The 27,195-nt window shown below is 46.6% G+C and overlaps 1 protein-coding gene across 1 annotated transcript in view; it reads left to right on the top strand.

Annotated features, from left to right (window-relative positions):
• Positions 1 to 27,195, top strand: part of LOC135827294 (slit homolog 2 protein-like) — a 190,935-nt gene that overhangs the window by 106,272 nt on the left and 57,468 nt on the right. The window contains exon 12 of the mRNA XM_065339819.1: positions 17,544 to 17,678. Within this exon, the coding sequence (XP_065195891.1) occupies positions 17,544 to 17,678 (135 nt within the window). The remainder of the gene's footprint in view (positions 1 to 17,543; positions 17,679 to 27,195) is intronic.

Here is a 27,195-nt window from a genome sequence, read left to right as displayed (position 1 = left end):
CGCCTGCCGTGACGATTTTAGGCCATCGCTGCCCTCCCTCTCGCTCCTGTTTGGAGAGCGAATACTGCGATGGGATCAGCGATACAAATTTGCAATTTTGAGTCGCATTCCGTCCCGACATCGCCACAGCTGATCTCTCCAAGCGTCCACCACATCTAGAAGACGTTTACCTCAACTGGAACAAGCTATATCATCCCTATAAGCAGCAAAACGGAGTGAGAACATGATCGAAATAGGGAACATTGTTTGCGTTGAAAAGCATGCTTTTGAATGCGTTCGTTCTCCATACTTTCAAATGGCAACCTACCCATGTCATACATCGGCGCTGAAAAGCATACTTTTGAACGCATTCCTTCTCCATACCTTCAAATGGCAACCTACCCATTTCATGTATCAAAGCTGGTGACTTGTTTTTTGCTCTCTTTGACTTGCTTGTGACTGGTGACTGGTATTAGGGGTAGTGACTGCTATGAGAGGCCTGACTGGAATCAGAGTCCCACATATATCATTGGAACCGTCTCCGAAAGGGCGTTCCAAGGGGTGTTTTCTGTGTAACTCAACAAATAAGCAAACGGCAGTAATTTGAACGCTTAACTTCGATGTCAACATATTTCTTAGTTTCGGTGGTGCTTTTTTACAACTTTGAGGTGGTGCTGTTGAGGTAAGCGAGCCTCTAGATCCGAAAAGGGGGCTTATGTCATTTCACGCAGAACTGAGAAAAATGCATTTGAAAGTTGATTTTTCTAAAGCGAATTCACCAATCACTTTGTGGAAAATGAGGATTTTGTACGTAGGTTTTTTACAACGATTATGGTGGGGATATATCAGGGCTGCTGTCGATAGCAAGAGATTCATAGGAGCTGCGACCTGGATGGTTCAAACTTAAAACATGCCACTTTGTTCTCCATGCATGTGACGCATTGACCGAAGCTTGGAGACTGTCAGCTTGGTGTATAGTATCGTCGCGTGTATTGATGCAGACATATAGCGTGGTGTCGTTTGCAAATGTTCCCATTTCAGACCCTGGAGCCAGGCAGCTTTCAGCAGCATTTACATAAATACAGAATACAAACAAACAAACAACAAACATCTACTAGGAACAGGGACGGTCCAAAGATGCTGTATTGCGGTTGTTGTGAAACCACAAGTTCTCGAGAGTGAAAGGCCTTCTCGCTTTGTGACATTGTGTTCGTTCCAATGCAGTTGTATCCCAACTCCACCGTACCGCTGATGTTTGCGACGTGGTATACGCTACAGGCGCTATGTGCGGTTTTGCTGTGTGCGCTGTAGTTGTATGTTGTATGTGTATGCTTTTCTCATATACGCTGTCATTTTAACGCTATAACTACCTAGTGGTTTTAGTGTTAGTTATTCATTGTTCAGTATTATTATTCCATGGAAGTGAAATATACTGTTGAGAATAAATAGTTGTCCTCAAGCCGCGTGGTCGTCCGTTTCTGATACTTAAGAGAACCAGAGGGTTCACAACATTTGGCGACCAGGCCAGGATACGAAGCGAGCATGGCACAGGAACTATGGATCATTGAAGCCCGCTTTATCGCCTATGGAATTCTGTTAGGATTGGAAGGCGATGAGTTGAGGGAACATGTGAAGAAGAGGCTCCGACAGTTCGAGGAGTTTGAAGAGCGCAGTGCTAGACGGCAAGAGGGTGCGCTCCGCACAGAGTTTGACGAAAAGCTCAAGAAGATGAACGAGCGCATCGCCAGCAGTAAATATGAGGAAGCAAAGCGAGAATTGCTTGCCTCGCTCGGTAGGACGCCGGACAAGGCGTGGAAGACTTTGCCTACAGACAAGCATCGGTCAGAGGAGTATTTAAAGCCAGTGGGAGGATCAGATCCAAGGCCCACTGCGTCGGTGCAGTGCATGGCGACATCGGTCGGAGACGCTCAGAAGCAGCTGGAGTCTCGGCCGAACGACGTAGAGGCGCAAGACGTAGAGGGGCAAGGCGTAGAGGCGCAAGGCGTAGAAGCGCAAGACATAGAAGCGTAAGGCGCAGAAGCGCGAGACGTAGAAGCGCAAGGCGTAGAAGCTAAGGAAATGAGAAGGGCGATACTGGTTAGCACGGACGAAGTGAGCGGCGAGACTGTGTGGAACACAGAGAGTGGATGTATGTTATCTGGTCCAGCGTCCGCCCCACGAGGCAGTGGCCCAGTGACTGTGTCGTGTATGACAGCCCAGATCGGCAAGCTTGGTGAAATAATAATTATTGGTTGTGTGTTGTATGGTCCAGCGTCCGTCCCATGTCGAAGTGGATCGGTGACAGTGTCGTGTATGACAGCCCTCAGCGGCAAGCTTTGCGAAATCGATATGGCCGAAGTGGTGAGCAGCAGTGATATTCCACCTTGGCCACCGTCACAGCAGCGGATAACTCGTTCTGGGGGTGTAGTCAGAGCCCCAGTCGCTTTTGACTCGTGAGTTGTTGTACGGCGGTGAGAAGGCCTTTGGTGGGGAGAATGTTGTGAAACCACAAGTTCTCAAAAGTGAAAGGCCTTCTAGCTTTGTGACATTGTGTTCGTTCCAATGCAGTTGTATCCCGACTCCGCCGTGCCGCTGATGTTTGCGACGTGGTATACGCTACATGCGCTATGTGCGGTTTTGCTGTGTGCGCTGTAGTTGTATGTTGTATGTGTATGCTTTTCTCATATACGCTGTCATTTTAACGCTATAACTACCTGGTGGTTTTGGTGTTAGTTATTCATTGTTCATTATTATTAGTCGATGGAAGTGCAATATACTGTTGAGAATAAATAGTTGTCCTCGTGCCGTGTGGTCGTTCGTTCCTGATACTTTTAGACCCAGAGGGTTCATAACAGCGGTACTCCTGCAGTAAAGGGATAGCAATCGGAGCTCTTGCCGCAAATGACCACTTCCAGCAAACTACCTCCGAAGTTGTCTCTAAGCCAGTCCAGGAGGGCACCCTTCACACCGATGTTCCGCAACTTGTGCAGTACATCTGTGTGGGAGGAGCCTTTGTCAAAAGTCCCGGCGATGTCGACAGCAAGCAACTCCACAGATCCACCAAGGCCAAATGTAGTCGACCACTTGTGGTGTAGTCCCATAAGTAGATTGGATTAAACTAGGCCTCGGCGAAAGCCAAATTGCCTTGCTGATAGGAGGTTTTGTCCCTCCAGAAAGTTCATTAACTGGCGGTTCATGATGGACTCCATTACTTTGGAACATGTAGAGAGCAGCGAGACTGGTCGGTAATTCTTTTCAGCGGATTTGGAACTACTCGAGCAACCTTCCACGCCTGTGGTTGGAGGCCAGTACTGAAAGACAGAGAGAAGAGGCGTGTTAGGGGCCCCGCAAGCTCAATTGCGCATTCCTTGACTACTCTAGCTGCGATATTGTCCGGTCCAGTGACGCTGGAGAAGTCGAGTCATGCCAGATGTTGTCGTACTGTGTGAGCCCGGACATGGATCCTTGTGATTGCTGGAGTTTCACTGTCACCAAAGGCAGCAGGCAGGCTGTCCACTGATATGTCGGAGGCAAGACTGCATTCCTTGGAAAAGAAGAGCCAAAGCAAATTGCCTTTGCCAGGTTGGTTGCGCATTCCTACCCATGTGCATCGATCAGGGTTTGGATATCAGAGGAGCGCTTAACACCAGTGACTGATTTCATCACCGACTACAACTATTTGCCACGCAAAAAAGTAACTCATCCACACTTTTCCGCTCCCCCTCTTTATTGCTTGATCTGTTTGGCTCACTCTACCCAGAGAAGTTAAGGATCTGACCTCACTCCGCCTGTTTAAGATCCGTGCAGCCTCTTATTTACTACGACATAAATAGCTCATTCTCCACATTATTATTATTATTTTTATTAGAAGTGGTTGCGACTTCGGCGATGATTTGTAAGAAAGGGGTTTGCTCCCCACATCGGAGCTCGCGCTATTCCGCCCACTTTACTTGACACTTGACTGACTCACAACTGCCATCCAGAGCACACGAGAAGTCCATCGAACCTTCGACTCGGCAAACCTGGAAGAAAGCACCACTCCCTGCTCAATACACAGTGTTTCGGGAATTCACCCCTCATCAGTTGAGCTTGAGTAGGCTGAGGAAGATTGTGCCTGAAGAGCACCACTTATATAGTGCTCTCCAGGCACAAACATCACCAGGGGTACAAACTTACAGAGACTCTCCGTTTGCAGCGCGACAAACACCTCGTGAGCACCAGATAGCAGCGTGAGTCAGCGTCGCTCCTGGACGGTGAGACAGACGTCGAGGACCCTCGGTCATTCGCAACGCTGTCACCTCCAAACCAACTAGTCGCAAGCCAGCGCTGGGCACAACAGTTCGAAGTAGCGGGTGCGACTTCGGCGATGATTTGTAAGAAAACAGTTCTAGTAGAGCTCTCCTCCTCTGCGGGAGAAACTGTCAAGAAGTCTGCGATGATGACCGCATGGTCTGAGCGTCCAAGGGGCTTACAGATAGAAGTGGTCACATGTCCAGGCAAGTCTGAAAGGACAAGGTCTAGAATGGCATCATCTCTAGTGGGATCCGTGATATGCTGTGTGAGGCAATAAGCAGATGTTAGATCCGCCAGTGCAAAATCAGCTAATGTTGTTTTACTACTTTTGAGCCAGGCTGAATTGTGGACGTTTAAGTCCCCTGCAATGACTATATGGTCACCAAGTTGCTGTGCTGCAGGTAGCGAGCTGTCTAGGTAGCGGACGACGGAGCAATCTGATGGGGTACTTTAACCAGAACGATACACAGCGCAGACTACAACCTTGCCATGAGAGCATGAATCTACTAAGAGCCACACTACATCAAACCTTTACAGGCAGTAGTGTCAAGGCGACGAGCATGCAGGTTGGACTTCATCCAGACAGCTACGCTCCGCCTGAAGCAGTTCGGTCTTGGCGGATAGGTGCTGCATAGCCAGGAATAGTTGACACGATTAGTGGAATCTTGTCTGGCGTGAATTTTGTTTCTATGACGATCACCATAATATACCGAGCACAGATTGGTTTGGAACTCGCCGAGTTTGGACAGCAGCCCAAAGGCGTTTGTGAGTAACAGCCAGAGACTTGCAATAGTCATTCTGCCAAGTCGCACTGCTCCGTGTTAACTCCCGGGCTGCGAGGCAAGTCATCACGATCAGGCTCAACTGAACGTCGCCTAAACTTCCACGGTCTGGCGTAGAGTGGCCTTGGCCAGAGGTTTGGTGAGGTGAAGAGTGCAAGGGCAGTGGCATTGACTGTGATCCTTGCAGATATCTTGCCATTTTCAGCCTTGTGGATGCTGCAGTAATGTACAATGGCTGGAGTCCCGGCTGTACGTGACCTTTTCAGGGTGAAAGCTTTGATGTCGTCGTCAGTGCATGACTCACTCAGGTTATCGACACACAAGACAGATTTATTGGGTCTGGGTGGCTCTGATGATATATATATAGCTGCCATAGCTGCCAACTATCATTGGACATGAGGTTCAGAATCTGGAACTCCTAGCCGTACCCCTCAAGTTCCGCGCTCGTGCTGGGCTGTCCACCATGCTGCATGTCTTCCACACTCTGCGCTTCTGGGTCACTGCCTTTATCAACCACGCTATGTGGCTCACCCGCACTAGCAGTGCACCAGGCAGTCTTGCCAGGGCGGGTACGGATACGATTTCAGGACGATTTCGCATGCGTACACTGGATCTGTTGAGCAGCTCGAAATTTCAGAGGAACATCATTAGGTTTAGGCCTGTTTTGGAACTCCACTCTAAATGAAGCCAAACAACAACAACTACAACAACAACAACAACAACAACAACAACAACAACAACAACAACAACAACAACAACAACACTTGCATTGGCAATGGCGGCTTCCTTGAGGGATACAACCTCGTCAGTCAGGCCTGACACCTGCAGCGAGAGCTCATCAATCCTTTTGTTGAGGCGCGCCTCAAGACAGGTCGACTCGGACGCTAGGTTACCCAGGGTCTTGATTACTTCTAGCACAGACGACTCCATACCCGGAAAGGAGCACAAAAGTTTCGTCTCTGCCTCTGAGAGCCCCTTGAGGGCGGTCTTTGTGGCTGGGGCCGTGGCGGCCAGAGGTCGGTGGACCCTACTACTAATCCATACTTAATACTACTACAGTTGCACTCGGTGAAATCCGGCCCGAATTGCAAAGCCGGTGCCGCGAAGCCATCTACCATTACGTCTCTGGCGATTTGTGTGAATGAACTCAACTGTACGCACCTCTTGTAAGAGTTCGGAGTGCACGTCTTGCATGCTAAAAACAGTTCAAAATTTCTTTCATTCACTTCACGAAGTACAGCTCAAGATCAAGAAGAGATAGAGAAGAAGGACATGGCCATTCCCAAATCTCCTACAGAGCCCGCAGTGCAGACAGAAGAGCAAACAAAGGTCACACAAACATGCTCCGCAATCCCATTTCCAAAACGAGGTGAAATCATTCTCTACAGTTTTCTTCACAAGCCCTATTCAAAAATGGAGAATTAAGAGCTCTTTGGGTGAAATTAATAGAGTAGACGAGAAAAAATAACGACCCTCTACAGCGCAGGTCATACTCAGAGAGAGAATTATGGACATAACCGGTTACAAGAAGACTCAGGTAAGTGAAACAGATCACCAATAATGTGATAAAATCGAGAACAAGTCACAAAACAATCTTCGATCTTCGATTCTATTGTCCATGTTCAGGTAATGGACACATGCATTCGAGTTGAAATTGGGAGAAGCGAAGCAAGACAGGCAGGGAGCGGAACAATGCCGGGACTGTCACCTGTGGGCATGGAGTTTGTTGCTGATCACATCGCTTCAGATTGTTTCTCGAGCAGTGAGAAGGTTTCTGAGGTTCTAGACACGGAGCAACCTTGTGGGGAAATGGCGTCCCCAGCACGGTACGCAGAAACCTCAGACGGAATAAGAACAGGTTCGGGCGGCCGATGCGTAAGTTTGTTCTGAAAGAAGCAGCAAAGACCAGCCGGCAAGTATGGGGAATTCAGCATCGCCAGTTTGACTTTGACTGCGTTGTCTTTGCAGACGAGGCATGCTTTGCCTTTGGGTTCTGATGGACGTGTTATGTCCTGGTACCCGCGTGATGACAAGCCGATAGTCGAGGCGCTACACTATCCAGCAAAGGTGCACGATCTCGGGGCCATTTCACTTTTCGGAACCGTTGGGCATTTGTCCTTTGCTTCGATGCGGAATGCAGCAACGTTCGCCAAAGGAATGGCAGCCAACATTCTACCGAGTGGCATCGGATTCTTCGCAAACGACTGGTCCTTGTAGCTCGACAATGCTACCTCCCACAAGTCAGCTCAAGCACAGCAGGATCTTCTCGATAGCGGAGTACCCAACATCCTGTTTCAACCTCCCTGCCCGCCGGACATGAGTCCAATCGAGAATGTGTGGACTCTTCTCAAGAAGAGAGTAATTCCACATCGCTACGAGAATGCTGACCAGCTGGTGCAGGCACTGTACCTGAAGTGGGACTCGTTGGCTCCTGACACGGTTTCCCCATACGTAGAGTCAATGCCACGTCGTGATGAAGCCCTTATCGAAGCAAACGGTGGCCACACAAAATATTGAAGACCTGCTGCTCTGTGTATGAAATAAACTGCTTCGAAACGATCTCCGTCTTCTTTACTTGTGCTGACCTGAAATGAATGTTACACTTGTCTTTGTTTAGTGCGGTTTTTCACTCTTTGGTGTAAGCATAATATGCATGCGTATGAGTACAGCACATGCACAGTTCATACGCACACCCGCACACCAGCACTTGTACAACTTTGAGGGCGTCAAGGGCCGCATCAGTACTGGGCGCCAGTTAGGCACTTCGGGCTGGATTTCACCAAGCGCAGCTGTACCAGTGCTAGTCCTCTTGGCCACGCCAAAGGGCTGCCAGAAAGCCGTGGAAACTAAAAACTGTGGAGCTCGAAAATTTGCTTCCACTTCACTTCATGCAGACAACGTATCCACTGTGGAGCGATCAAGTCTAAGGCCTATGTAGGTGCATTGCATGGCGATATCGGTCGGACACACCGAGAAGCAGCTGGAGTCCCCCCCCCCCATTCCAGACTGACATTGATAAGTGTTGTCAATGGTCATCAGCTACTGCCATGACGTTTAACACCAGTAAATGCGTCCACCTACCCTTTCAAAAATATGCATTAGCCCCCGGCCCGTCATCCCCCTTGACAATGAACGGTGTGCCTATTCAGAAAGGTGATAGCCACTGTCATCTCGGCGTGACTATCACTCCTTCACTAAATTTTTCTGACCATATAAAATCTATCACCCATAAGTTTCGCAGTCGTGTTTTTCTGTTGCGCCATATGGCCCATTTCCTTTCTGCTTCAACCGTGAATTTGCTCTACAAGTGTTACGTACGACCACTGTTAGAATACGCAGTCCCTGTCTGGTCATTCGCCGTATCCCATTCAGATTCGCTTACGTTAGACCGACTGCAAGCCGTTGCTGCTCGTTCATATCTGCTTTGTAAGCCCCGGCACCCTCCTGAGTGGGAAACCCCGAAGCAGATTCTTAATCGTACTTGTGACTGGTCATCCCTTAAGTGGCGTTGTCAGATTCTGTCTTTGCTGTATTTTCATCATGTCTTTTACCAGTTTCCGTCTTTGCTAATTCGTTTCAAATTCAATGTATCCCTTAGTTGTCGTCACCCGTCCTCTATAGTTTTACCTCGTTCTGGCGCCCATTTCCTTAAATCCCCTCTCTTCCGTTTATCTGTGGAATGGAACAAACTTCCAGAATACATCCGCTGCGTTCAGTCCTCTGTCAATTTTCGCATTGCTCTAAAGGCTCATTACTCACAGCATAGATATTCTCTGACTGGAATTCCGAACTTTTCCGTTTGAGAATTTTTTTCCTTGAAATTAATCCTTGCTGGTTTTTTTTTCATCTAAATGCCCCGCTATTATCTGCAGACGTGATTTCTTACCTCGTCAATTTCTTTCCTGCTTTTATACCCCGATATTTAGGTACTTGTTTCCCTTCTTCCCATGCTTCATCTTCCACTCTCCTCTCCCCCATTTTCCCATTTTTCTTGCGATATTTATGTGGGAGACTTCCGTGATAAGCATCCATTTGCTTTTGGAGAATCCTTAAATACAATACAATACAATACAATACAACAACATAGCGAGCAAATTAAGTTACATTGTTGACACCTCGACGAGGAGGAACACCGAACAATTGTAGCGACAACACATTTCCTCCTGTACGCAAAGTTCAGGATCTAACTTACGGATATATAAAGCTTCTGACACAGCCAAATGCAACGCACATCTACCACGTGACAATATTGAGAAAAACATTATCACTATACAACTCACGACAATTGGTACGGGCTGACAGATGTTGCTTGATTGACGAAGTGCGATTCTTAGCTCCGTTGCGTGTTGTCTCCTCCAATGTCCCGTCATCTCGCATCTTCGTGGCATCAACACTATCCGTCTCTTCGCGTTTCCGCGGCCTTCCACGCTTCTTGACACTAGCCGTTACTCCAACTTGTCCGGTGTCCGATATTGAGGTTCGTTTTCGCGGTCAACCACGTTTTCGAATATGGACTGTTGTCGCTTCTGTTGTCATTGTGTGTGCGTCCTCACCAGTCCGTATTTTTACTTGGCTTCGCGTCACTCTTGTGAAGATCGGAATGTAGGTAGAACCCCTCAGCACCTGGGCGCACGCATTCGTCAACATGTGCCGTTAAGTTGTGTTCCGCTTGATGCGCGCGATTGTCGTCCTCCAAAATGTGCTGTCTAGTCCATCAGCGCATCTTCCTCTTCCCGTGAAGATGTGACTGCATGCTTGTCCTCCTCTGCGTGTGTAGGACAGGGGCCAGCTGAGAACAGCGGGAAAGATGCTGAAAGACCGACACGTAAACCACTGAAACTGACTAAGGATCTGTCGGCGTCAGGAAGGGTGACGCAAAGCCAAGTAAAAATACGGACTGGTGAGGAAGCACTTACAACGACAACGGAAGTGACAATAACAGTCAATATTCGAAAACGTGGTAGACCGCGAAAACCAACCTCAACATCGGACACCGGACAAGTTGGAGTAAGAAGCTCAATGGAAATCCGCAATGGAGGAGACGTAGCTGAAAGAAAAATTGTCGAATATCGTACTAGTCTCGTCATCGTCCAGTAACAATCGACATTCTTTGTTTCGTTGGGACTGTATCTTTTGCTCGTTTTCGTTGCGCTTCCTTCCCCTCTATGGTTTTTCCATAACCTTGAACCTTCAAAGTTGGAAGGCTGTCGGTTAGGGCTACGGAGATGTTTTGAAGCTAGGTGTCAGGACGTCGAATGTCTCAGTACTCTGTCAGTTTTGTGCCTAGTTATTGCACTTTCTGACTGTATATAGTATCCAGTTACAGTGATGGACAGTTACTATTAACTCGTATCCTTTTGTCCTTTTCTTTTCTACATTTATTTATGGCTCAACATCCGAGTTTCAAATTATTTTTATTTTAAACTCAATCTTGTAGCATGTGCATGCATTGCTAATGTGGGGAGCCACCCCAGAGATGAGGGCGATAACCAGCCATGGTAAAAGTATAAAAGAAAACAAGAAAACAGTGGAAAGAACGGAACAGGGAGGAAAACAAAGCTCAGCCAATTAAGTGAGATAGTCGGGCATTACATTGTCTAGCTAAACACGCGTGAGTGCTGCAGGAAAACACAACTCAGTACAAACAACTTGGCTAAACTGAGACATGCTGTACAGTGGTGGGTGAGCCTTGATAGCTTGAGCCACGCAGAATAGGAATGAAACAAAGGATATTTTGTTAACTGGACAGTGCGAGCTGCAGTTAGCAAGACTTGTGCCCTTGTTGAACGGCTCCGCAGAAACCAGTCATAGGGAAAGAGATGCCCTGGAACTTTCTCCAGTTTCAGCCTTAGAACTAGCATGTTGCTGTGGAGACTGCGTCGAATAGAAAGGGGGCAAACACGAGCGAGAACATAGAGTTGTGCAGAGAAGAAATCATGCGGCAAGCAAAATACCATGTTTAATAATTTTCTTTGGCAAACTTCGAGCTTGTGTGATATCGTGGTTGATAACCCACACCACGCTACGTCACAGTAGTCAAAGATCGGAAAACATCGAGAATTTCATCGGGAACATCGGGAAATACAACGGGAACATCGGGAACACCGACAACATCGGGAGCATTCACAACATCGACCCCACAGACAACATCAGGAATTTCATAGGTAACTTTGGGAAAATTTAACCACTTGATATACCTCCCTTTCCTTCTTCTTCTCATCCCCATTACTGCTGCCGGATTTCAAAGACAAATAAAAGTAGTCGATCATAATGTCATGCATGAGGAGCATGAGAAGTACTGCAGGAGTTTGGCGTTTGGCTTGTACAATTCGTTTTCGCAAAGCTTCCCACTTCTGATCTTTGATATTTCTGAGCCACCCAAGTTGGGTGTGGTGCTGCTTTGCTGCTTCGAATTATAGTAAGACCGATTTGTCAAGTATCCTACTGGTCTCGTCCTCCTCCAGTAACAATCGACATTCTTTGTTCCGTTGGGACTGTAGCTTGTGCTCATTTTCGTTGTGCTTAACGTCCCCTCTCTGGTCTCTCCATAACCTTGAACCTTCCAAGTTGGAAGGCTGTTGGTTAGCAGTACGGAGATGTGTTGAAGCTAGGTGTCAGGACGTCGAATGTCTCAGTACTCTTTCAGTTTTGTGCCTAGTTGTTGCACTTTCTGACTGTATATAGTATCTAGTTACAGTGGTGGAGAGTTACTCTTACCTCGTTTCCTCTCATTATGTCCTTTTTTCTACATAAAAAAACATGTATATCATTGAAAGAAGGATGAAGACCTTCACACTTTCGAAACCACCCAACTCATGTAAAGATGATCAGGTGAAAAATACAACTTTAATACCCACAGGAGAAACACTTGTTGAGTTGAGAGCAGCACTCAACTCAGGATGGAGACCACCGATTACAAAAAAGGTTGAGGTAAAACAAGAAAATGTATTATGTGGAAATGGTCAATCTCTTAACGAAACTGAAACAGGAACCAGTTGAGTACGCTGAAAAGATTTCACGAGAGCAAGACGAAGATAATGGGAAGTATATTGTTGATGAAGAGATGGAAAATGGATTTGAGTTACCGATTGATGATGGTGAAATGTCTTTACAGAGATTTCGTCTAAAGTTAGCTTACCACCATCCAGATCCTCATCCATAGCTGAACCACTCGAAGTTGACTCAGAAACCGATCCACATCAGTCCTCGGAGTGAGTAAAGATCTGATAAGTGAAAAAAGCCCAAGTTGGCTCACTTCCGATTTCGGTCTGATTTCTCGGAGGGAGCAAGTTGACTCACTTTTCTGACATTGGGGTGAGCCAACTTTAGTTTTTGGGAAAATCAGTGGTTGGAGGGTCCATAGTAGTATAGGAAGAGGGGGGGCGGACTTGAGAGATTGGCCCAAGAGGGCCGATCGAAAAAGTCTATTTTGGCTCAACTTCAGTCGAGCCAGAACCCCCTCCCCCTATACTACTGATGTTTGCAAATAGGCAGGCCTCGCAATAGACAAGCGGAGAGAGTTTCTCGTGCGCATATCTTGAGATAGAACAAACCCGCTTAGGCAGGACAGAGCAAAATGAGTAGCAATGCCCAGCTCAATTTTGCGATTTGTCTCGTATGACAAACTCAGGCGAACCGAGGAGAGCACAGCAGAAGCAAGGCGGGGTAAATGTGGGCTTGGAGTCAGGCGAGGAAGCCAAAATGTCAAAGGGCGCCTATGCATAACTTCGAGTTGAGCCATCAATGGTTTAGAAATGGCAGCCCAAATTATGCATCAATAATCAAAAATAGGCATAATATAAGCTCTGTAAATAACATGACGACAGTCGGCTTGGAGGAGTGTGATAAGTGAGGAGAACCTCTGATACAGATCGAACGCCTTCTCCAACTCCCTCATGGCTTCAAAGCTTGGTCGCCTTCGGGTCCTGCAGATCAGAGAGAGCGGTATACTGTTTAAATCCTCATACCCCTGCCCAACCTCTATTCGAACGGATGCCCCTGTACACAGTTTGCGAGTATTACGCCCTGACGCGATCCATCCTGGTGTGGCGCTGTGTCTATGAGAAAGCCAGCAATGTCCTCCAGGACCTATTCTCCCCATCAGCTCAAGCAACACCCGTCACCAAATTTCCAGGTGTCTCACTGTCCCCTTGGAAAAAATCAGAAGCTGCCAGATCTCGCCTGGTCTTTAAGGCTTTCAGCGTTGGTCTGGAGTGCACTCCCAAGGAGTGTGAGGGCTTACCATTGTTTGTTTATTTTTCTGCGAAGAACACAAACCTGGTTCGAGACAAAAATAAGAACATGAAAGATAACAAAGTTCCATGCAGGGAGAACGAAGAAACGACTAGAACACAGAAGTTTTAGGTTGACAGAACAAACCACTATTGAGTCGGGATGGACTACTAGTATCCACTAGCGCAGCTGTGTAGGTGGGGCGTTGTGGACTCCTGCGACCAGAGGTCTCGGTATCCTTGCACACAACGCGCACCAGGGGAGGGTAAAAAGAAAGGGAGAAGAGTTAGGCCATCAGGTAGTATGCTAGTCTGTGGTGTACACGTCGACAACAGCCCCAAAAGTTTGCCCGAGGAGGTACTTGTACACTGCTACTTTGAAGCATTGCAGCGCTGACTTAGATGGGGGGAGAGTTCAGGATGGCAGAGGGTAGAGCATTCTATGTTGTTGGTACGCCGAATGGGAAGGATTGGTGTAGGATCTGAGGACTTGGTGGGGGGAGGGGGTTTGACAACTGGAAGGCATGGGAGTGTTTCACATAATGTTGCTGGCGGGTTCTGGGGTGGGCGGACTCAGGGGCAGCAGGAGGCAGCATGTCAGCCAGCTGGGCGGACCGGAAATGTAGTGCAGCTTGATCGGGTAGCACAGTCCCCAGACTTGCCGACGCATTGATAAGCTTGGGACCATGGTCCCAGCACCAATGCTGCCTCCATTCCATACGCCTTGCCTTTCCATGAATGCTCTGTCTGACTTTGCCTGTCCACACACTCGGTCATGTATTTCTGTCTGCGTGCGTGCGTGCCTGTGTACCTCTAAACACTTTATATGTACTCTGTTGACGCTATAAAATCGCTCATCATATTTCCCGTACCAAATTATTTTTACGAACTTAGAAAAATTATTTTTATTTATTTATTTCTGCACCTCGTGGCATGTCAAGGCAGCCAATTGAATTGAGGGGAGGGTGAGACCAACCACGGAAGAAGAGAAAAAAAGAAAATGAAGAGCACGTACACAAAGTGGGAAGGGATTAGCAACTTACAAAGCAATGGGATGCTCAGCGAGCTATGCAGTGGAAGTGGTGACTGTAACTTTGTTTACTGGGAGATACTGAAGTGCTGTTTGACGGGGTACGGAATTTGGGCATATCTGGAGCTTGTCTAACACTGGGAGGCAGTTGGAGCCACGTAGAGTAGGAGGAAAAGAATGGGGAATTTACGAATAGGGTAGACCTAGCTAGGGGGAGACGAACGCAGCTTCAGGTGGTGCCACCTGAATTGAACCGATTAAGGGACTGTAAATGAGGAGGGTGCTGGTCAAGAAAAATTAAATGTGCCAGGGTGCACTTGGAAGCATCAAGGTAATGTTGCAGAGTGGTAGTGGATGCAGCAGCATACACGTCTAGATTTGAGATATAACGATCTGTACGAGATATGATGCGCAGTATACGGCGATGGCGAACTTCTAATTTACCTATGTGGGTTTTGTTAATGGTGGACCAGGCAGGGAAGCCGTACGTGAAGAGGAGAAGAATGTATGATTTATACAAATTAGAAACTCGGGTATTGAGCCAATAATATAAGTAGAAAGAAAAAGGACATATGGAAACGAGTTAAGAGTAACTCAGTACTCAGTACTCAGTCTCAGTACTCTGTCAGTTTTGTGCCTAGTTGTTGCACTTTCTGGCTGTATATAGTATCTAGTTACAGTGGTGGAGAGTTACTCTTAACTCGTTTCCATATGTCCTTTTTCTTTCTACTTATAAAAATTAATCCGGCAATTTTGGGGCAAATGGGACAAGTGACTTGACATTATGCCGACAGATCGGCATACTTTGGACGACACACGATCAGCATGGTGAGACCAGGAGAGGGCGGAATCTATGACAATGCCAAGGTGGTTATGGTGGGGCGCTACAGAGATAGGGTGACCGGGATCATCGGGTAAGTGGAAGATGGGCACTGGATCTGTGGGAGGGGGAAAAGGAGGAGCTCGGTTTTGGTCATATTTGGCTTAAGGTACCAAGTGCTCATCTAGTGAACAATGTCGTTGATACAGGTCTGAACATTGGGGTACAGGGTGGCGTGAGATGGGGAGGAAGCAAGGACAGTGGTATCATCTGCAAACAAAGAAATATTGGGAATTGCAAAGGGGAGGTCATTAACCCTTTAGGGCCCACGATTATTTCAAGGAATGCACTGCATACGCGAGCCCAGTTACTTATCTGGTCGTAACTTTGGTGTCCTTTGGCCGATTTTGGTGATCTTGGGTTTTCTGGAAAGCTCTTGGCATGAGGAACACAGCGATAGCCAACAATCCATCATTGGATCCACAGAACCAGCGCCGCAGCGCGACTCGGCGCTCCAAGGCCAGCATTGCGAGCGCCCGACTCAAACTCTCTGCCATTTCAACAAATTGTATTGCAGATCGCTCAGATTTTTTTACATGAGACCTGAGAAACATGCCTTTGCGATGACGTAAACTATCTGTGGCTGCGTGGGCTGCGAGTCAGGGAAAACCCCCCCAAAACGAGTTCAAAATGCATGCGCCCGAGTTGACTCTGCTGAGCGAATTTAGTTTGAGTCTCATAATTCCGCTCTCCGACCTCGGATTGCCTTCGGGTTTTTTCGAGCCGATAGCTGAGACAATTATAATGTCGATCGACCTTTCGATTGTCCGATTTTGGCAAGGGACTGCCGAGTTCTGCCAGGTTGCGCTTTGAAAAGTATGCACTGTACACTGGTACGGATATATCCGTACTATGGGCCTGAAAGGGTTAACGTATGTGAGGAAGAACAGGGGACCTAAAATGGAGCCCTGGGGCACTCCGGATGTCACAGACTCCAGGTCAGATAAGGTTCCATTTACTGTGACGCACTGATTTCGGTCCAAGAGGTAGCTAGTTATCGAGGCCATTAGGGAGTCGGAGACACCATGGGGGGATTACATAGCAGTCTGTTGTCCGCTGACACCTCAACCAACATTAAAAGCGCTCACCAGGCACCACTTAATCATATCCTCGATGCCCCTAACCTCATTGCTACCCTCACTGTATCTCTCCCTCCTGGTTTGAAATTGGCTTCCACAAAATTGATGCGGTGAATGGGATTTTCGGTCTTTGACCACTTGCTGGAGAGCTGATCTACTCACCTCCCACCGCTTTAGGAGCTGAATCTGCGCCTTGATCCTTGAAGAGTGGTGGCGTTCCTACGGATGCGGAAAGCCCGGCTTCCATTGCCAATTTTTCTATGCGAAGTTATTTAAAAATCAACATTTCACCGTTTCTCTACCCCGTAAAAAACAAAAACTGCACCAAAACCCTAACTATCTTTTGCTTCAACTGTCGTTGTAAAAGATGTTGGTGGCGCAATGATAAGCATGTGGTTTCGAGTGACAAGTGACCACCGCTGCTGTTTCTTACCAAGGTCAAGAACAATACGCTTTGTTCTGCAGGGTTTGGAGTTGTGTTGGAGTAGAATTTCCGGACTAGACGTCGCGCAATGGCACGGTTTCCTGTGGAGGTATGAGTTTGAATGTATATGAGCATGGTGGAGTGGAAAATTCTAAATTGTTAATTTGAAGAAAATCCAAATGGCTTCGGTGCTAGAACAGGTGTAGAGTTCTTGAGGATATAGCTCGCTGGTTTATCAGCGCATGTAATGTGGCTATTTTCCAGATAATCATTTGTTTCATCAGGGGGTGATGGCCCTCGTCTTCTGGGATGCTGACTGAGGTAACCTGGGCTGCCCCGGGAACCCATCAAAGGTGGGGCAATGTAGGCTTATTGTTCGTAGCTTGTTCGCGTACGCGTTGGCGTGGATCGTTTGTAGACGCCCTTAATCATGTGATTTTGCGACCTTTTTTGGGGTACGCCAATTTCAAGGTTCCCTTCGGAGACTTTTTCAAGTGTTTTGCGCATGCAATGTACACCCCAAAGGAAACCTACCTGCAAAATTTGAGCGAACTCGGATAGATCGACTTGCACGCCATTGTCCGGTTTTATAAGATATGCACTCTTAATGATCATGAATAAATTGTTTTAAAGGGTAACCGTGCCGTTTGCTGCTTCAATATGATATAATAATTTTATTATAATAAAAGGGGGTTGTCGACTGACAATCGCTCTAAAGTTGCTATTCACTCTTTACATGAAAATTCTTCAATGATGTCAAGATATTATTGATATTGCGGGCCAGTCTCCCCTCGTCAGACCAATTTTATTAATTACAAGTATTATTTTTCTTTTCTTACCCTCAGGTTTTTGCATGGACATAAATGAATGTGACATACTTGATGTCTGTAATCGTAGTAGCAGCTATTGTGACAACCAGCCAGGAAGCTACACGTGCGAGTGCAAGAATGGGTTCATTAAAAAGGATAATGTTTGTACCGGTAAGAATCTCACTCTTTTATGTTGCGCACAGATAACCATGGTATATCTAATTTTGAATTCACATCACCTTCATTCGCTTCTGGAAACAACAATAGAGGGGTCCCACACAACGTAATTACGTTGTAATTTCACGTCACATATGTGTATGCTTTCTGAAACACATCGTTGTTTCATGCTGTAAATAGTTGGCGATATTGCACTTATTTTTGAAAGGATTAGGAGAACTTCAAACTCAAAGAACAGTCGGGAAGTGAACTGCCTGAAAAGAGAAAACCTCCAGACCCACCAGGACTCGAAACCGGGACCTTGCTTGTCATGAGCAATGCCACGACTACTGAGCTATGGGACCAGGCTGAACCTAGAAGGCTCTGACAAGAAGATAACTGGGAGAACATTCCTTCTTGGCTGTTTGTATCGTCCTCCTTTAGCTGATGCTCAATTTTGGAGCTGTGTTCAGGAGCTTGTCCACTGCATCCAGGGCGAGCTATGCGACCTGAACATTGATTCATTCCAGACCAATAGGCCAATGTGTCAAAGCTTAAACAAGTCGCTACTACTTCCCCTTAACCGCCTGAACAAAGTTTGTTCTGGGACACGGACCACCCGCTCATCTGCTTTTTCAGTTGGCTATATCCCCACAAATCTGTATGCAGTCAGAGATGTAATAATGTCTCCCTGCGACTTCTCCGATCATGATCTGGTTTAGGCCGCGGTCACACCAAGGGCGATTCAGCCATTCAGCTTTTTGACGTTATCGTCGCTACGGAAACGGCTGAATTTTCGGCTTCAGCCTTTTTCAGAAGTTCATCGTTCTCAAAGCGCTGAATAGGAGCGCTGAATGGATTCAGCCACTTTCAGCCATTTTGGCGCAGTGGCGGGACAAATAAATTCGTTCAAAGCGCATCTTGCAGCTTGCATCGTGTTCTGCCACTTTCCGCCTTTCGTGGTTGGTTTCGTTGTTGGTGAAACTTCTCTCCTTGCCTTTTTGTCGGTCATCATGGAATCCTGGACAGTAGCACTGGAGCTTTGGTTTGAAGCAAAAACCAAGTATGAGACCACTCTGAAAAAAAATACCAGAAAGAGAGCGTGGATCTTGGACAAGCTGAAGAAGTGTGCTGGAGAAGGCTAACGGGAAGTGCCACAGTGGCTGGTGGAACTGACCGACAAGAAGCTCAAGAACAAGATTGAGTATTTGAAGGTACGATTCACTTGTCGTTGTCCCATGCAAATCATGGAATAATAGTTCGTCCTCGTTTTTCATGCGCCAGTCATGTCTCGTACTCCCCAACACCAATACTGTTTTCAAATTGTTCCCAAACTCCGCAGGCCACCGGGAAAAGATTACTCCTGAAGCATGTTTGACCTCTGCTGAAGCAGAAGAAGCCTCAGACGGGATCCCCTGCCGATTCCGATGACGATGATGCCAGTCCAGCAGAGCACATTGACTGGAATCATGTTCATGATGTGAGTATCTTTGTCAAATTGAATATTTGCAAGGCTGAGAATCTAAAGTACGTTATTTCTACAAATAAAATTTACTAAAGTCTGATGTGCGGTGATTGAGCATTGTAAAAGGAAGATGACAGAAGAACAAAATCTTTCTGAATATACTGGAAGAACGTCTGGGTGCGCGTTCATAGAAATTGTGTGCAAATGTATCATACATTATTTTCATGGCAACTCTATTTGTTGTCTACTTCGATATGTTACAGGTTGCAAAGTGGCTCCATTTTCAGCTCTTCTATGAGCTGTTTGCTAACCACCCGACTCTGGGATTCAGTTTTTCCGTAGACACTAGTCCGGCGTCGTCTGAAGTTGTCGTGGAGGTGGCATCCATACAAGTGCCATTGGAACCTGCATTGGCAGCGACAGCAGTAACACCACCTGTAGTGGCTACTGCCACAGCAGTCACCCAGCCAGGTGTTGCAGCCGCGAGTGCAGCATCTCTGGTTGAGGACTAGATGTCGTCATCAGAGAGTGACAGTGACGACATCCAAGTAGGCGCCAAGCGCCTGGCGACGCCAGCAACGCCAATTGGTCGTCCACCAGCAGAACGGGCATTCAAGGCACCAGACGAGGCTACAGCAAGTAGCAGCCACCATGCAGCCAGGGGTTAAAGTGCCCAGGCGAGGCAAGGGTCTGCTATGGACAAGTTCCTGGACATCTATGCCAGTACGTCTAAAGTCAAGATGGAGGATGTTATCATGCGTTCCGAGAGGACAATCCAGCATGACAGGGAGATGGCAGAGCGCTCGGAGAAGCACTCCACCATGCTCCGAACGCAGCTTGTTGACACTACTGCCAAGTTGCAGGAGAACCAACAAACCTTCCTCACAAACAATTTGAAGACGGTCATGTCCTTTCAGGCTGAGCTGATCAAGGGTGTCCTTGAGAAGTAGATACATTGTATATTATGTCTGAGACAGTCCGTCTTTCTGTTTGAAGCCTTGGCTTATCAGTCTGTACTTATTATTAAGTTTCTTTCCCTGTATACAGTAGCTGTTATTGGCACTTGCTTCTAACGTGCCCTCTAGACCATTGCAGGAAACATCACCGGCGTAAATCCATATCCATATTTTTTAGCACAAGTCAGGTCAGTCATGACAAGCAAAGGCTTGCTTGCAGGACAATAACCATGTTGACAATATTCACCATCGTGCTTCTCGCAAAGCAATTCACACACACTGTCGGTATGAGTGTGTGCGCGGTGTTCATCATAATGTACCTCAAAGTACAAATATTTTGTAAGAGTTCCTGTGATGTATGCAAGAGACAGAGGCAGTGTTCAAACCGTAACCTGAGCTGCAAAACATCTACAGTCCATACAGCAAGGGAACAAATTACAACTGAACGGTCACAATGCGAATGTGGAAAAAGAGACGATGATGCACAGTGCAGACTATAGCATACAGGAGAAACATGATGCATGTATTGGGTCAGACTGCGTATGTAGGCGAGATTTGCATGTAGCGCCATAGATCAAGGCAGAAATTGAGACTGCAAAACAATTCAATTGAGTAAACCGACACGTGACTTGCATACATGCTAATTTAATCACTCTATTGGCCAGCTGCTTCTTCAGTACTGAAATTGTGTCGTGCACAATGGCGACAGCGGTGGACTTCCCAATTCCATAAATCAAGGCTAGTTGTGCCATGGACAAACCATGCGCAATCCAGTGCAAAGTAATCGATAGCCGCTTTGCAGAGGAAACTGGCAATCTGTAATGTGTCACAGAGCAACGTCCAGAATGCATTCTTGCTCAGCCGCAAGTGAAGTCTGTACTGGTTGTCTTCCCAGTCAGAAACATCCCACTGCACGCCCATGGTGTTCCAGTGTACAATGACATTGTCATTTCAGTCTAGTGTTGAAACGATCTCACCGGGGACTCATTAGCTCGCTCGCCAGAAACTCCGGTCGTTTGTGCGGCCAGCTCGTTTGCACTAACGAACACCGTACTTCGTACAAATGTCGACCATGCCAGGGAGACGTAAAGTATTTTTAGGACTCCCTGGTCGATCGAGAGTCCAGTCCCGCGCAAAGTGAAAATCACTCGCAGTCAGAGTGACTGTATGGCTACACGACACTGAGTTGTTTCAGTTGTCGTTGCAGCTTTGGTGGACTCTATACTGATGTCTTGTTTTGCATCTGCTGACCCGTTGAAGGACAGGCTTCGGTCGACTCTCCATTCGAGTGAAAGTTACGTTCAGTCGTTTGGAAGTTTACTCCCGCGATGCAGCAAAGAACAGGGTTACATGTACTTGCAATCTTTGCAAAACGGTCTATTCTTACAAAGCCTGCTCAACGACGGCGCTAAAAATACATCTCGACACCAAACAGCAGTCCGAAGTGAAGCAGCAGCAAACCCCAAATGCCGGCGGTGATTGAACCAGCTGAAAGAAATCGAACTTCAACAAGATTATAAAATCATAATTGGATACATCAATGAAACTCGTTAGCTCGCTCGATAGCTTGCTCGTTAGTGGAACTGATCGCTCGTTTGTTATAGATAAGCTCGTTTCAACACTGCATTTCACACACCAGGGCTACGCAATGCACACCACAAATGTCGTTTCCGCTTGCCAAACAGGAGCGGGACAGCGGCCGGCAATTCATCGTCATCATCGATTCCCTCTACCTGCACATCGCTCCGGCTCTCTCACCAGCTCGATCGGGATTCTGCCGAGGCGACTCAACTCAATACCAGGTGACTCGACTTGTCCAAGACATAGCGACAAAGAGGAGCTGTGGGGAGCACGTGGGAATGGTGTTTTTCGACTTGGCTAAGGCATTCGACACCGTTTGGCATCGTGGCTTACTTGCCAAGTTGGAGGTCACCTTCCGGGTGGAGGATGCTGCCTTGCGGTGGATATCCTCGTATCTGTCTGCTCGTTCTCAGGCTGTTCGCTTGTCTTATTTCTTGTCTGATCCCCTCCCTGTAACGTCTGGAATGCCCCAAGGTTCCATTCTGGGTCCTTTGTTATTCTTGCTTTACGTTAATGACCTACCTTCAGTTGTCCCCGATGTTAGTTGGTATGCGGATGACACTGGCCTTATCTGTTCTGATTCCTCCCCTGCACAATTACTCCTTACCATGCAGCATCGCATCAACAGCGCAGTCATGTGGATGCAAACGTGGAAACTCCAGCCCAATTTAGACAAGACAGAAGCCATGTATATTTTTTCATCCCTCCTGATCAACCATTATACTTCCTTGACTCGACTAAGCCTATCCGTGCTGTTACTCAGCACAAACATCTAGGTGTGATGTTTGACTGCAAACTCTCTTGGGTTGCACATGTCAACTGTGTATGGTATTTTTTTTTGGTATTGATTTATTTGAATTCGGTTTCTCAACAGTACATTGTACAACTTGGGAAGATCCGAATGACATAGATACATAAACATAAAAGTGGAGTAGGTGCTACAGCTGATCATTTTATCGCAGATTGTGGGACTAAACTAATACCAGTATGCAAGTACACAAGAAATAAAAGCTGAATAAATACGACTGCATGACATTGGAGAAAAGCACCAATTAGAGCAAAACAAAGCAACACATCACTCATTGAAAACATTTTCAAAAAGGAGCTGTTTTAACCGGGTACATTGTGGCCCGTCATTAAGAAGGCAGGCAAGATGGGCGTTAAATGCAGAAGACGTATTGCAAGACTTCATTTCGAAGGGCAGAGCATTCCAAAGTAAAGCAATCCTACTAGACAATGAGCGATACCCGCATGCAGTCTTATATCGGCATAACGAAAGATTATTTGCAGAAGAGCCGCGAGTGGTGTAAGCAGGTGTACTGTGCCTACAAAATAGGGAATCTAAACTGGCAACCGGGTGAGCTACTTTACACTGAAAGATAAATTTAATGAACAACTGTAAGAAACGGTGGTCCAGAGGACATAGCTTAAGAGAGTGGTAAAGGGGGTCCACGTCAGCACAGTAATGGGCACCACAGGCAGCTCGGATCGCACGACGGTGAACAGCAAATAGGCGCCCACGGTCTTTTGCAGATAAGCAGGGTAGGAACGATTGAAATGCAAATTCTAGATCAGATTGAATTACGCATAGCACATAAAGGCGACAAGCGCACGGGGACAGTTGACGAAAAGAACGCCTTAGAGCACCAATTTTGCGTGACACCTTGGCAACAAGCTTATCACAATGAGGTGTGAACGAGAGCTTGTTGTCAATTACAACCCCCAGACAGCGAGCACTGGACACTTCTGTCAGCACTTTACCATCGATACAGATAGAGGTATGCAAGTGAACCAGTTCAGCACTAGGGGTACTACAACCACATTGCACTCATTTGCCCATCCAGTGTAAACTATTATTTTATCAGTGCTATATTCTCCCTATATTCGACTATTGCGATACCGCTTGGTGTGGCCTTTCTAACACAACTCTGAACCAATTAGAAGTCCACCATAGATATAAACTTAAAATTCTTTACAACAAGGATCGATGTTTTCCTTCGGATGCCCTTTATCGACTTGCACACACTTCTCCTCTCCCCGTTCGTCATAAGCACCATCTCTGTACACTGGTTCATAAAATATTTCTTCATAAAACCCCTTCACACATGATGAACTACAATTGGTTTTCAACAAGCTCAACCCGTAACGCGCTCATCCTGCCTCTTGTTAAGTCAGCCCAGTATCTAAAGTCCCCTTTGTTTTCCGGCTACTCTCATTGGTTATCATTACCATACGGTCTGAAAACTTGTTCTTCTAGTGGTCAGTTTAAAGATCTACTATCACAACTGAACTAGACGCAATAATTATTATCGCAGAACATTCTCGAATACCTGGGTGATGCACAAATTTTGATAGTGCTCACTTCCGTTAATCGTTTTTCTTTGTAATTTTCCGTTCATTTTCTGCTTTAATTCGTATTTGCTTCGTTTTTCCTAGCTTACTATTGCCGTGGCTGGCTCAACGCCCTTGTCTCAGGGGATTCTGTCCCTGCATTAGCTATGCTTGTCACATGCTATGAGATTGTGTCTAATAATAATAGTAATCATCATCATCGTCCTCATCGTTCCTTGTGCGTTTTATACCAGGCACGATCTGCCTTGGTAGCGTCGGACAAGGGCGTTTAGTGTTCGCTAGAAGCATGCGCACCATGATATTAGTGCACAGGAAGGTGCAGACAACAACACGGCGTCTAGTTTCAGGATCCATGGCTGCACTACAAACTCACGACTCTCAAACCTCCCTCAATCTTTCTAACAAGCACCCTGATTCCAATGAAACTCCTCTCCAATGCCCAGCAACAAAACTCTGTTGTTTGCCACGTGCCAACAAGAGAAAGTCATATTCCAAAATTAGCGGGAAGAAAAAAAAATTCTAGCACACAAAAAAATCCAGCCCGTTTCGCGCCGTGGTGTGACCAACCGCCCCATTCAGCACAAGCCACTTTCAGCGCAAGCGGGAAACGGCTTGTTTGGTGTGACCGCGGCCTTATGCAGCATTGGACGTATAGTCCAATACACAACTGCCTGCTTACGATGCTACTTTGAAGATCCGGGACTATAGCAACGTCAACTTCCCAGAGTTGATAGGTCTTCTAGAGCATGCAAACTTATCCTCGTTCTCGTCTACCAACGTCGATCTAATGCTTGACGGATAGTTGGGGAGATTCAGCACCGTTCTAGATGTGGTAGCGCAGTACAAACGCCCTGGAAGACCCACAAGGCCGCGCAAGAAGAACTGGCCGTTCATGACCCCAGAGCTCTTGGCACGCATCCGCCAGAGGAAATCAGCTTTTCTTCGATATTGCGCCAGTAGTTGCACTGACACTGCATAGCTCGAAAATAGAAATAGCTCGGTCCAAAAGAACTGCCTTTGCCGAGTCCAGCTCAGGAGGCTCGAAAGGAACTAGAATTTCTCATGGACTCAGTACCAAGTCGATTGCTCAGCAGCGCCTGTCTCACTTTCCTGATGAAGCACGTACATGTACAGTTAGTTGTTGACGGTAGTAATGCCAGGCCTACAGTCAAATGCTATCAGAAAGGAGGAGTATTATGGCAAGCCATACGTTACACCTCATCTCAAGGAGAAGATGATTGAGGGCACAAGCAAAGGATGTAGAGTGGCAAAATAACTTCTGACAAAGTGTTTTCAGGATTTCCGCGAATGGGAGAGCTCTCCATCTGAGATCGGATCTCAGGAGCTGGCCTCATGTCTAGTGTTTCAGATGAAGACATTATTCACAGAGTGGACGCAGTGACAGCTCGTCTGCAGGCAGCAATACTATCTGCTAAGATTAACTTCATCCCAACAATGAATGACTACCTGCAGTAATTGTTTCATCTCTCACTACATGGATAATTAGGGGAAAGATTTGATACACGGACTATTCTGCCACAACCCTGCATAAAATGTTGGAATGGAGAGCAATCAATAGAGAAGCGATCATGTCTTATAGTGCTAAGAAGTGGTGGAGCTCGTGAGAGATAAGGTGGCGGCTTCAGATGCAGATCGACGATATGCATAATTTCCTGGAGGTTTGACAATGTGCAGACTTTCTTCCATTTTTGTCCCAAACGAAGAGCATTATATCCCTTGCCGAAGCATTATAATCAGCATTATAAGGCAGTTTTTGGAGCATTATGGTTAGCATTATACGAGCATTTTCGGAGCATCATCCGCTGGACCCTACTTATAAATGCCCATTTCCAGAATGTGTGCCTAAATATATTAACAGATCCCAAAGCTGTTGTGGTCCACTATCAACCACACAACTAATCGATGTCGTTCCTACATCTCCTTCTGCGGTTGCAGCTGACTAGTTGAACACTTTTCTCCATAAGATAGTGATTAATCCAAACCCCAGGTACGACATCCCAGATGAACCTTCGCCTCAATCTGCATTTGGTTTGTTTGTGCAAGTCACTGTAACCGACGTCAGGGCAAGATTTGCCTACCTCGACAGCAGCAAAGCAACAGGACTCGATTGTTTTCTTCCCACTATCCTTAAGGCCACATCCAATGTTATTGCACCTTCTATATTAGTCATTTTCAATAATAAACTAGAATAAATTTCACGTTCGCGTGAGACTCGGTTGGAAGCACAGTTTTCCGCATCCGCCGTGGGAACGCCACTACCCTCTAGGATCAAGGCGCAGATGCAGCGCATAAACGGGGGGGGGGGAGGTGAGTAGATCAGACCCACCACCAAGTGGTCAAAGACCGAAATCCCATTGGCTGCATCCATGTCATTTTCATGCATCCATGTTATCCATGCATCCGTGTCATGTCATTTTCAATACTTCTCTTCAATTTTCGACTTTCCCTCATCTTTTTGAAATCGCTAATATCTCCCCCATTCTTAAATCCCGGCTGGTTGATCACACCTCTCTGTCCAACTATCGCCCAGTGTCGCTTACTAACATTCTCAGCAAAATGCTGGAACGTCTTGCCCTTGATCAACTGCGGCGGAACTTCGACCCGTATACTTGTCTACACGATCATCAATTTCGTTTCCGGCCCCAGCGATCAACAGAGCAGGTAATGAAACTTGGCTCTAAGTGAGTGGACGTTGGCTAGAGACGTGGGTCATACAATCCTTGTAGAATTTATTGACTTAAGCAAGGCCTTTGATTGAGTTGTGCACGAGGAACTTATCTTTCTTTTTACTTGAAAGCCGGCATAGCAGGTTTTATTTGCACTAGGAATCACAAGAATATGTAGTTAGTGAATATGTCTATAAAATTAATAAGTAAAAAAGAGAAGAAACACATGAGAACGAGTTATGCAGCAACTATCCGCGACTGTAACAAGATACTAAATGGTCCAAAAGTGCGATAATAGGGCACAAAACTGACAGGCTACTGAGACATTCAGCGACCCAAGACTTAGCTCTAACACATCTCCAGTGCGCAAACCAACAGCCTTCCAACTTGGAAGGTTCATGGATACGTAAGACTGAAGAGGGGAAGGTGAGCGCAGTGAAAATGTGCACAAGCTAAGTCCCGCGGCAACAAAGAATGGCGACTGTTACAGG

Source organism: Sycon ciliatum, chromosome 11 (assembly GCF_964019385.1).
Source record: "Sycon ciliatum chromosome 11, ocSycCili1.1, whole genome shotgun sequence".
NCBI classification, from domain to species: domain Eukaryota; kingdom Metazoa; phylum Porifera; class Calcarea; order Leucosolenida; family Sycettidae; genus Sycon; species Sycon ciliatum.
The sequence above is the reverse complement of the archived record's forward strand: the minus strand, read 5'-3'. Positions and strand labels throughout refer to the sequence as shown.